This window comes from Schistocerca gregaria, chromosome 7, assembly GCF_023897955.1.
Source record: "Schistocerca gregaria isolate iqSchGreg1 chromosome 7, iqSchGreg1.2, whole genome shotgun sequence".
Taxonomy (NCBI): Eukaryota; Metazoa; Arthropoda; class Insecta; order Orthoptera; family Acrididae; genus Schistocerca; species Schistocerca gregaria.
Genome location: NC_064926.1, coordinates 236,012,434 through 236,023,641, shown reverse-complemented (window position 1 = coordinate 236,023,641; position 11,208 = coordinate 236,012,434). Strand labels below are relative to the sequence as shown.

The window sequence follows — 11,208 nt, the reverse complement described above, 5'->3', positions numbered from 1 at the left end:
TCTTATCTAAATCATCTTGAAATTCGTTTTGGTCATCTGATGACTTTACATGACGGTAAATTACTGCATCATCTGGAAACAATCTAATAGGGCTATGTCGTTAAAACAGATCGGGAACAATAGAGGGCCTATAACTCTTCCTAGGCGAATGACGGATATTACTTCTGTTTTGCCATATGACTTTCCGTCTATTACTACGAACTGTGAACTTTCTGATAGGAAATCACGAACCGAGTCGCAGAACTGAGGCGACGCAGTTTGGTTCTAAGGCGTTTATGAGGAACTGTATCGACAGCCTTCTGGAAATAAAAAAAAGAAAAAAAAAGAAAACGACATCCCCTGTTGATAGCATTCACTACTTCATAAGTGTAAAGAGCTAGTTGCGTTTCACAAGAACGATGTTTTCTGAATCCGTGCTAAGTATGTGACAATAAATCGTTTTATTCGAGGTAATTCATAATGTTCAAACACGGTATATGTTACAAAGCCCTACAGAAAATGGACGTTAGTGATATGGGCGTGTAATTCAGCGGATTACTCCAATTTCCCTTTTTGGCTATTGGTGTGACCTGAGAAATTTTCCAGTCTTTAGGTACGCAACTCTCTGTGAGCAAGAGTATGGGTAATTGTTATTAGGTACTCAGCAAGAGCAAGACACTTTGCTTTGACTCATTTACCTTTCGTTCCCGTATTTATTCCATGTATCTCTGTATCCCGACTTCTGGGGGTCTTATCGAGTACTAGGTTGAATAGCAAAGGCGACAGCCTGTCATCCAGTTTGTGTCATTTTTCCACTTAATTTACTCTTTAAAGGAAAATGTCCGACATTTTTGTATACATTTCGACTTATGTGTAAACCTTGCTGCAGAGTAGAATATGTGTGTTCGATATTCTTTACGTGACCAGTCTTCCGAAAGCAATGATGTTGACTCCCAGTTTCCTTACTTCGTTCTGCAAGTGAGGCTGTGAGACTACTGTAATGCAGCTTTCGCATGCTCTTTCTACTCACTCCTGTAACTTCTGAAATAAATAGAAGCAAGAGATCAAAGTACAAAGTTTATTTTGGGAAATTTGTTTACATAGGAAGTATATTGACATATTTACATTCAATAGTTGCTGAAAATACATCTGTTTCGTCATTTAACTGCACTGTGTCTTTTAACTGGTTTAATAAAACACTGCGTTGACACACTAATTTATGCCTCGTTTGGTGAGTGCGGAACCTCCTACTGTTTGTACTGGTTGGGTAGCTGCTTGGTGCGGAAGACTTCTGCCATGAAGCCAGCCGATTCCTTGGGTGTCCTCGTCCTGTTTGGACTGCTAGTATCCACTTCATACAGCCCGAACGTAACCCTGCATAGAGAAATAATGAAAGTGTTCATTCACGCAAATGTCACAACGTGACGATGAATATGTCAAAGTATGGGACAATCACTTACGTGGGATGAGACAGTGACTAAATTACCCTCAAATTATCAGCTGCTATAGCTATCTATGTTGTACTGAACAAGACATTGACTACGAATCGTGTACCGTTCAGTGTCACACTCAGGATTGCGTTTTGGTATTCCACATATTCACACACTAAATAGGACTGACTAATAATGAGTGCTCGGAATTAATTTTAGTTTTGTTTTGGGTTTCAAATGTCTCACCTTACCTATCAATACTTGTTGAAGACTTGTTGAATACATATGCAGTAATATATATATTCATACCAAATCCCACATTACCACGCAAGGTACACAAGGAAATATTTCTGAAACTGATGGCGTTGATGGCCTAGTTGCGTGAATTGTAGGTTAAGCTTCAACAATTATTTCTAACTACTGATGTTACCGCAAACATATAATGCGACAGGGATATTGCGTTAGTCGAACAGCCTAGTCGCCCCTTCCCATGATGTGGTAAGCCTTTAATAATGCGAGACTGTAACTCATAAAGAAATGAGCTGCTGGATGAAATTCTTTACCGGCGCAGATTAAAGCGGTTATATCCGTGTTCAGCTGCACTATCATCTATAAATCCTCAGGTAACAAGATGCACTTTTCCTTCACAATCAACACGAAATAAAAAAAAGGAAAGGCAAACAGTTCGTGAGGAAACCAACATCGTATACACGCTCACAACAAAAATAAATCAGAGACGGCATTTATGTTAAGGAATTCTGATTTCAATAAAATTCAGTGAGTGTTAAGAAGGCACACATTCCGCTATAAAATAAGTCAATGTCAACTCGATCTGCGGTGTAGTATCCTTTACACAACGTTCCAGAGTAGCAGCATTGCGTTCATATGGATGAACTGGAATGATGTTCCATCATAATCGGTATTAATCTGTACCATCAACATAAGAACATTAAAAAATATCAAATATTTCTAATGAATATGATATATCATTTCAACAACAACGAATTCATTATCTACGTTAAATCACGGTCGTACACTTTTTGAATACTGTGTGGAAGAAGGACGTCCGAAACAGTGACAACAAATAAAGAGGTGTATGTATTATGGTATTTCAAGACTGGCGGTTAACATCTCGAGTACGGTATATTTTAAACGAATAGTTAACTGTAGGACGCTGCATGCAGATGACAAATTGTGAATACTTTGATAAAAAGACGACTCTCCTGGATTTTGTTTGTTACATGTGTCATTCTGAAGCCCTTTCCCCTTGAAACATAACGTCTCTGTAATATTTTGCACGTCTGACACTCCTAATTCAGGTAGCGATGCGTCGCTATAGCACTCCGCTGGATGTTACAGCCTCTGATGGATGTAAAACCGCTGTAATCACTTAGCTGCTGCACACACCGTCATACCTACTAATGAGGCAGGTGTATCTAGAAATATTGTACCCGGAGTTTAGTGGACTGCTTCAGCAAATGAAGAAAACTAAACTCATTAACCCAGAAGAGAGGTAATGACGTAGTTTGTTGAGTATAATAAAACGACAACAGTAGCGGTAATAACCTCTTAGATTAAGTGCAAGAAACAATTAAGAAATGTTTCTATTCCTCTAACATGTCTCAAGAAACTCGGACATATAGTTATGCGAAAACAATGTTATTTCGTACACCGCTGATCTGGGTTGACATGTATCGATAACTATGAGTGTTTTTGTGAGGTGAAATGTAGTGTTGTATCATATGATGAGAGTATTAACATGATTTGGTCCACCGCTTGTGTGGAAGCACTGCTCTGCTCACACACGTTATTGTTCTCTAATTTTAAATTTTACAAGTCAAATCCCATATGTGTAATATTTCTCCTGCGTTCAGATGCACTTTTCTGTGTCGAACGGGCATATAAGAAAGTGAAAAAGGAAGTTCGAACCTCAAGGGAACAGAAAATTCAGTTCCTGAGCCTTGTTGTTTCTTGGTGAACAGTAAGAGTGGTAGAGACAACACCATTAGCTGGCAGAATTAGAAGATTACAACTGATGAAAAGACGGTAGATGACATGAATGCTGTCCATGGATCAGCGAAGACAGATCTTGTCCTACAGATGGCGTAATGAAGACATAGAGCATCCTGACTCCACTGATAGACTCTATTTTCATCAAAAGAATGCAGGAAAAGAATCCAAAAGCGCACAGGTCTGGAGGAAGTGATACCTAAACGGCAGGAGTATTAGAAATTAAGAAGTAATGTTATTCAGTGGATATATAATGTCCCGAATTCAGTAGTCTGTGTGTGGGTTGAAGATAAATCGTACAAACACTCCTGGAAATTGAAATAAGAACACCGTGAATTCATTGTCCCAGGAAGGGGAAACTTTATTGACACATTACTGGGGTCAGATACATCACATGATCACACTGACAGAACCACAGGCACATAGACACAGGCAACAGAGCATGCACAATGTCGGCACTAGTACAGTGTATATCCGCCTTTCGCAGCAATGCAGGCTGCTATTCTCCCATGGAGACGATCGTAGAGATGCTGGATGTAGTCCTGTGGAACGGCTTGCCATGCCATTTCCACCTGGCGCCTCAGTTGGACCAGCGTTCGTGCTGGACGTGCAGACAGCGTGAGACGACGCTTCATCCAGTCCCAAACATGCACGCATACGACCATCATTGGTACCAAGGCAGAAGCGACTCTCATCGCTGAAGACGACACGTCTCCATTCGTCCCTCCATTCACGCCTGTCGCGACACCACTGGAGGCGAGCTGCACGATGTTGGGGCGTGAGCGGAAGACGGCCTAACGGTGTGCGGGACCGTAGCCCAGCTTCATGGAGACGTTTGCGAATGGTCCTCGCCGATAGCCCAGGAGCAACAGTGTCCCTAATTTGCTGGGAAGTGGCGGTGCGGTCCCCTACGGCACTGCGTAGGATCCTACGGTCTTGGCGTGCATCCGTGCGTCGCTGCGGTCCGGTCCCAGGTCGACGGGCACGTGCACCTTCCGCCGACCACTGGCGACAACATCGATGTACTGTGGAGACCTCACGCCCCACGTGTTGAGCAATTCGGCGGTACGTCCACACGGCCTCCCGCATGCCCACTATACGCCCTCGCTCAAAGTCCGTCAACTGCACATACGGTTCACGTCCACGCTGTCGCGGCATGCTACCAGTGTTAAAGACTGCGATGGAGCTCCGTATGCCATGGCAAACTGGCTGACACTGACGGCGGCGGTGCACAAATGCTGTGCAGCTAGCCCCATTCGACGGCCAACACCGCGGTTCCTGGTGTGTCCGCTGTGCCGTGCGTGTGATCATTGCTTGTACAGCCCTCTCACAGTGTCCGGAGCAAGTATGGTAGGTCTGACACACCGGTGTCAATGTGTTCTTTTTTCCATTTCCAGGAGTGTATATTGAAACGTCCTCTTAGAAAAATTATACATAACTGTGCTTAAACTGACACATATTATTTTTAGCGCAACGCAATCTGACTTTAAAAAATCCCTACAAAAGATTGGCCCTGACTAACATTAACCTATACCTTCCACAAATCACTTACCTCACCAAAAATCTTCGTTACTCAAAGTATTGCAATATAGCGAGCACCACTACTGCCAGCTAAATAAAAGATTCAAACTACGGAAGGCACTAACTGCTGATAGGCATAGTTAGTGAATGAAAGATTTTAATAGAGAACAAACAATATATTTACCTTAATAGTCATAATATATATAGCAGTTCATGACATCCAGTCTTACAAATTTCAAAACTCCGCCATCTCTCTCCCCACGTCAACCACAGGTGGCGGCTCACCTCCAACTCCGCAACGCTATGCGCTGTTAGCATCCAGCTGCCGCTGCTCCACACTACAATGGCAGACAACAATGCAAACCAGCCACAGACTGCACACGGCACAGCCAGTGATTTTCATACAGAGCGCTACGTGGCGGCGGCGTTACCAATTAAAAAACCTAAACAGCCTACTTACAATATGAAAAGAAAAAAAAGGAAGATAAGCATTTAACTTTCGTTGATGACGGAGAAAATACTCCGACTGTGGAAGTTTCAGAAGGAAACACCATGTCCCTCTAAAAGAAACCATGCTGGTACTCGTCTTAAACAGCTTAGGGGGTTACCGGAAACCTAAATGTGGTGGGTCGACGGAGATTGGAACTGCTTCTCTAAAGAATGCGAATTAAGTGTTGTAGTAACTGTGCCATTTCGTTTGGTAGCAGGCCTGTGGAAAAAGGTAACCCAAAGAAGGAACACTTATACGCGGCAAAAGAACAGTAGTCAATGATGTAATTGCCGGAGGGTCCAGAAAATAAAAATAAAAAAGATCGCCAAGATATGTTTGCCCACTGAAGACCGGAAGACCATAACACTGTGACCACTGCCCACTACCCGCATTAAAGCGAGAAAGAAAGAAAATGGGAATGGTTCTAGCAACGATACGTGCTTCAAATGAGGAGATTCATTGACATAATCAACTTCGACATGGGGTGTATTGCTGGGGTCCGGCTACTGCGAACGAGCAGCTGGCCGCCTGTTCGCGTGGTACTGCCGTGATCATCCGTAGAAAGTGGCTGAATGAGAGTGAAACCACGAGGTGGCGACAAGGTGTTGGACGGCCAAGTCTCTAGAGCGTAGAGAAAATTCTGCTCTGTAAATCATGAAACATGGCAGTCTGTAATGGATTACAGTGCTTGTGCATGCAGAAGTGTATTTAAGCACACTCTACAGCACACTCTGCCGATCAACAGTCTCTGCAAATGACCTCATTATCGTTCCATGTTGAACAATTCATCGTTATTTACGATTTGAGTGGGTACAGAATAATCGATACTGGATCCTAGCTCAGTATGAACGTGTGGTCTGGTCAGATGAATGTCTCTTCTTGTTACACCGTGTCGATGGTCATTACCGTGTGCACCGTCATACCTGGGAACGGCTACTCAAGACATCCACAACACTGCGTACGCAGGCCAGTGTGCGCGGTATTATGCTATGGGAGGCTTTCATATAGACTGCCACGGAACCTGTGGTGGCAACCGAAGGCACCGTGACGGCTGTGGACTACCTACACGTATTTGAAGGCCATCTGTATCTTCTGACGTCTGATGTCTTCCCTGACGACGATGCATATTCCCGCAGGATAACTGTCTGTGACGCAAGGACAGAATCGTGCAGTAGTCGTTTTAGAAGAGTGACAGTAAAGTGATCTTAATGTCCTGGACAACAAATTCGCCTCACGGGAACCCAGTGGAGTACATCTGGAACGCTATGGTCGGTCAACTCCGCGCCCGAAAACCAGAGACCCGTAATTTAAGGGATTTGGGTGTCGTGTGTGTGTAAACATCTGACTCTACGTACCTTCATTAACCTAGTGGAATCGCTACTCATTTGGAAAAAAGTGCTAATAAAGTGTGTGAGCAATTAGGTGTAATATGTGAATCTTAGTCTCTCAGTTATCTAGTTTGTTTCCACAAACGCTGCTAGAGAAATATGCTGCCGAGACCGATGTAAGGTTGAATAAACGCCTTTCAGATAGATCGCCCCATTGTCAAAATTAAAACAATTATACCAGCAACGTTTCGGACTTGTTTGCAGTGGTCCTCTTCGGAGCGCTTAAAGTGGTCACCGGAGCAGGATAGCTGTATAGATTGTCGAAACGTCGGTTTTTTTAGTTGCTTTAACTCTTCCTAACACCCAAACTATTTTATTTATAGTAATAAAGCTACTCGATTCGCTTTGTAGAGACGTAAAAGTGAATGTACCAGCACATGGCACTTTATCACAGTGATGCAGAGTACGTATCACACCTCTCATTTTTCTCTCCTCTCTGCGTTATTAAATTTTTTTTCATCTTCTCCAATCTAAGTGAAGCCTTTCAGATAATAATGTAGAATAATCATTTCGGCACTGCCCTGTACTAATCTTACAGAATCGCGCAGTGCTTTATTGATTAGTACGTATTACAATGTTTTATTCGTATTATTTCATTTGGCACGTAAAAATACCACTATTACTCACGTGAAACCCCTGTTCCATTCCACGTTGTCCATGAGACTCCACGCCGTATAGCCGATAACTGGAACACCATCAGTGTATATCGCCTCTAAGACGGCTCCGAGGTATTCCTACAAGTAATACGGCACATTTCAGGTAATGAAATGAGTACCGGAAGATAAAAAAAGGTTACTATACTTGTGTGGAAATTACTACTTACAGTATAGTACTCGATGCGGTCAGTGTCGTTGCGTCCTCCGAGATTCAAGTGACCGTTCTCTGTTATAATGATAGGATATCCTGGATACTGAGTGGCAACCCAGTTAAGTTGTTTCCGAAGTCCCCAAGAAAGAGACTGAAAATTAAGATACATGTTATATAAGTTATTCTTGTTTGCACCTGTTTTCTCAACATGGATGCTCAGTGGATTTATTTACACATTAGTTACAATGTGGTTACCTTGTTGTTCACATCATTTTGTTCTAATACTCATTGTAATAGAAAAACGCCTTAATCTGTTCATAATTTAAAATAAAAGTAGTTTTTGCAGTTTCTTAACGTTAATACCACAGTATATTAATTCTAATATCTTTCTTCTCTCGGTACCTCCCATGCCTATAATGAACACTAATATATGCGCGCTGGGAAATTTCTCAGAAGAAAAAGTCAGCGTTAGTTCTATACTAAGATAAATTTGGGAGAAGTGCCAGCAGCATAGTACAATGCCCACTGATAGAAACTTTACGCCATCACCTCACTTCCTCTTAGTAACTGCTTCTTTAACCAGGATTCGAACCGGTTACCTCTGATGTGAGCGGTGCTACGCACGCGTTCGTTGGCAACCCCAGAACCTGAGTGGGTTTCTCTGACTATCAAGTCGACACTACTATCGGTCGTTCCGAATAACTTGTTTTTTAAGTTTAACTCGTTTTCACTGGCATTCCGTACCTTTCTGTGATGGAGCACAAGACGAATAATATTACGTAGACGATGTGTACAACATGTAATTGTCAACAGTCCTTTGGTATTAGCTTTAAAATATAGTTGGTATTCAATTACATTTTGCTGTGTACAAATAAGCTCTTCATGCGGTGTATTTCATGTGTAGTAACAAATATTTTAAGTATAATGTTTATTTTCAAGTTCGTAATTTAGTGTATAACACATTTTCATTCAGATTTTACAGACATTTACAAGCAATTTAGCAAAGATAATTAATATTACACTGCAGACACTGAAGATATTAATAACAAGTAAAATATATTCTCTTTTTTAAAACATACATACACAAGTGCTTCGATGTAGTGTATAGCTTCTACTAATTCCTCAGTTATATGTTTTTTTAAACATTATACTGATTTATAAACAGTTCTTTACATTGACCAGTGTTACATTGTAATACACATATATTATTAAAATGTATTTGAACAGATTATTAGCTGGGACCTATTCACAGACATGGAATTTCAGGGACTTCTCAATTCGATCGCTTTCCGAAAAAAACGTGAGAATTCTCATCAGTTACAGAATATAGATTGTACTTTATTTATACAAAGTCATTACCACCGATGTTTTTTAAAGTATTTCAGCGGTTCCGATGGGGTCCACGGCCAGCGTAGCATAGGGCTGTGAACGCTTATCGAGAGTGGAGGAAAAGAACAAAACTGTCGGCAGCATCAGGGCTTTCAGTCGTCAGCGTCCATGATTACAGAATCAAATAGAAGTTTAAATGCTACGACAGGTGGCTGGAATTGTATACCCCTAAGTACTTCGCCGTAGGCCTGACGCGCGACGTTGCTTGGTTGCTAGCGGTGTAAACACACAACACGCCACCATCCACTCACTGGTAGTTTCTCGAACACAGCAGTTTGCATGAACGACTGTGTTGAATTTCCTCATTTAGTATCGAAACAAAAGAAAGCAGACGAATGAGGATTGAAGTTTTACGTCCTGATTACAAGTTAAGTTAATTGGAGATGGAGCTTTGATCAGATTTATTACTACTGGAGGGGAAGGAAGCGACCAAGGCCATGTGAAAGAAAAATTCCAGAGCTTGCATGGATGATCGCACAAATCCGATGACTGGATGCCTCACCCAGGAACTGAACCAAGGTCTCTTGAATGTGAGTTCAAGGCCTTAGCCATTACATCAACTCGGGTTTGCAGAACTGATTTTGGTATATGCACTGCCATTTTATATCTAAGTTGTTGCAAAATGAAGAGGGAGTTTAAAGAGAAGGGTGTTACCCGATATTGCCTGTAATTTTCGAAATGTGAATGTGTATATTGCTTATGCGCTATTACAGCAGACATCAGACGCTTCTCTGTACCGTTTGCTTTCTTTGACGCTTTTATACAAAACTGCACACATGGAGCACTAACGCTGGTGTATTTTGTTTGGACACTTTTATACAAATCTGCACAGACAAAGAAAAAACGCCGATATGTTTAGTTTGAGGACGCGGATTTAATGAGCACTGGAAACTACTGAAATATAATGGGAAATGTTTAGATGACTGCCCCGACTGAGGATGTCTTGATTTGTTAATATTATGTTACCTGTTATTTTTCTCAAAACTACCTATCAGTGGTGGGTAATCACTAACAATGGAGGCAGAAAATAATCTCCAACAACTGAGGCTCACTTGTACAATTAATATTTAAGTTAATAGTTTGCCAATGTGTGAAAATGCACCTAACGATGACTCAGAATTTTTGTGACAATGTAAAGAGACTCACTGAAGAAGGGATATGTTAATGTGGAACCCAAGATACTGCGGCGATTGTGAAAGCTCGGTCACGCCAAGCCACGGAGTATGTACACTCCTGGAAATGGAAAAAAGAACACATTGACACCGGTGTCAGACCCACCATACTTGCTCCGGACACTGCCAGAGGGCTGTACAAGCAATGATCACACGCACGGCACAGCGGACACACCAGGAACCGCGGTGTTGGCCGTCGAATGGCGCTAGCTGCGCAGCACTTGTGCACCGCCGCCGTCAGTGTCAGCCAGTTTGCCTTGGCATACGGAGCTCCGTCGCAGTCTTTAACACTGGTAGCATGCCGCGACAGCGTGGATGTGAACCGTATGTGCAGTTGACGAACTTTGAGCGAGGGCATATAGTGGGCATGCGGGAGGCCGGGTGGACGTACCGCCGAATTGCTCAACACGTGGGGCTTGAGGTCTCCACAGTACATCGATGTTGTCGCCAGTGGTCGGCGGAAGGTGCACGTGCCCGTCGACCTGGGACAAGACCGCAGCGACGCACGGATGCACGCCAAGACTGTAGGATCTTACGCAGTGCCGTAGCGGACCGCACCGCCACTTCCCAGCAAATTAGGGACATTGTTGCTCCTGGGCTATCGGCGAGGACCATTCGCAAACGTCTCCATGAAGCTGGGCTACGGTCCCGCACACCGTTAGGCCGTCTTCCGCTCACGCCCCAACATCGTGCAGCCCGCCTCCAGTGGTGTCGCGACAGGCGTGAATGGAGGGACGAATGGAGACGTGTCGTCTTCAGCGATGAGAGTCGCTTCTGCCTGGGTGCCAATGATGGTCGTATGCGTGTTTGGCGCCTTGCAGGTGAGCGCCACAATCGGGACTGCATACGACCGAGGTACACAGGGCCAACACCCGGCATCATGGTGTAGGGAGCGATCTCCTACACTGGCCGTACACCTCTGGTGATCGTCGAGGGGACACTGAATAGTGCACGGTACATCCAAACCGTCATCGAACCCATCGTTCTACCATTCCTAGACCGGCAAGGGTACTTGCTGTTCC

The 11,208-nt window shown here is 43.2% G+C and overlaps 1 protein-coding gene across 1 annotated transcript in view; it reads right to left on the bottom strand.

Moving 5' to 3' along the window:
• Nucleotides 1–1,043: 1,043 nt before the first annotated feature.
• Nucleotides 1,044–11,208, bottom strand: part of LOC126281855 (myrosinase 1-like) — a 42,399-nt gene continuing 32,234 nt past the window's right edge. The window contains exons 9-11 of the mRNA XM_049981114.1: nucleotides 7,642–7,776; nucleotides 7,446–7,552; nucleotides 1,044–1,353 (exon numbers count right to left, since the gene is read on the bottom strand). Coding sequence (XP_049837071.1) covers nucleotides 1,227–1,353; nucleotides 7,446–7,552; nucleotides 7,642–7,776 — 369 coding nt within the window. The 3' untranslated portion in view covers nucleotides 1,044–1,226. The remainder of the gene's footprint in view (nucleotides 1,354–7,445; nucleotides 7,553–7,641; nucleotides 7,777–11,208) is intronic.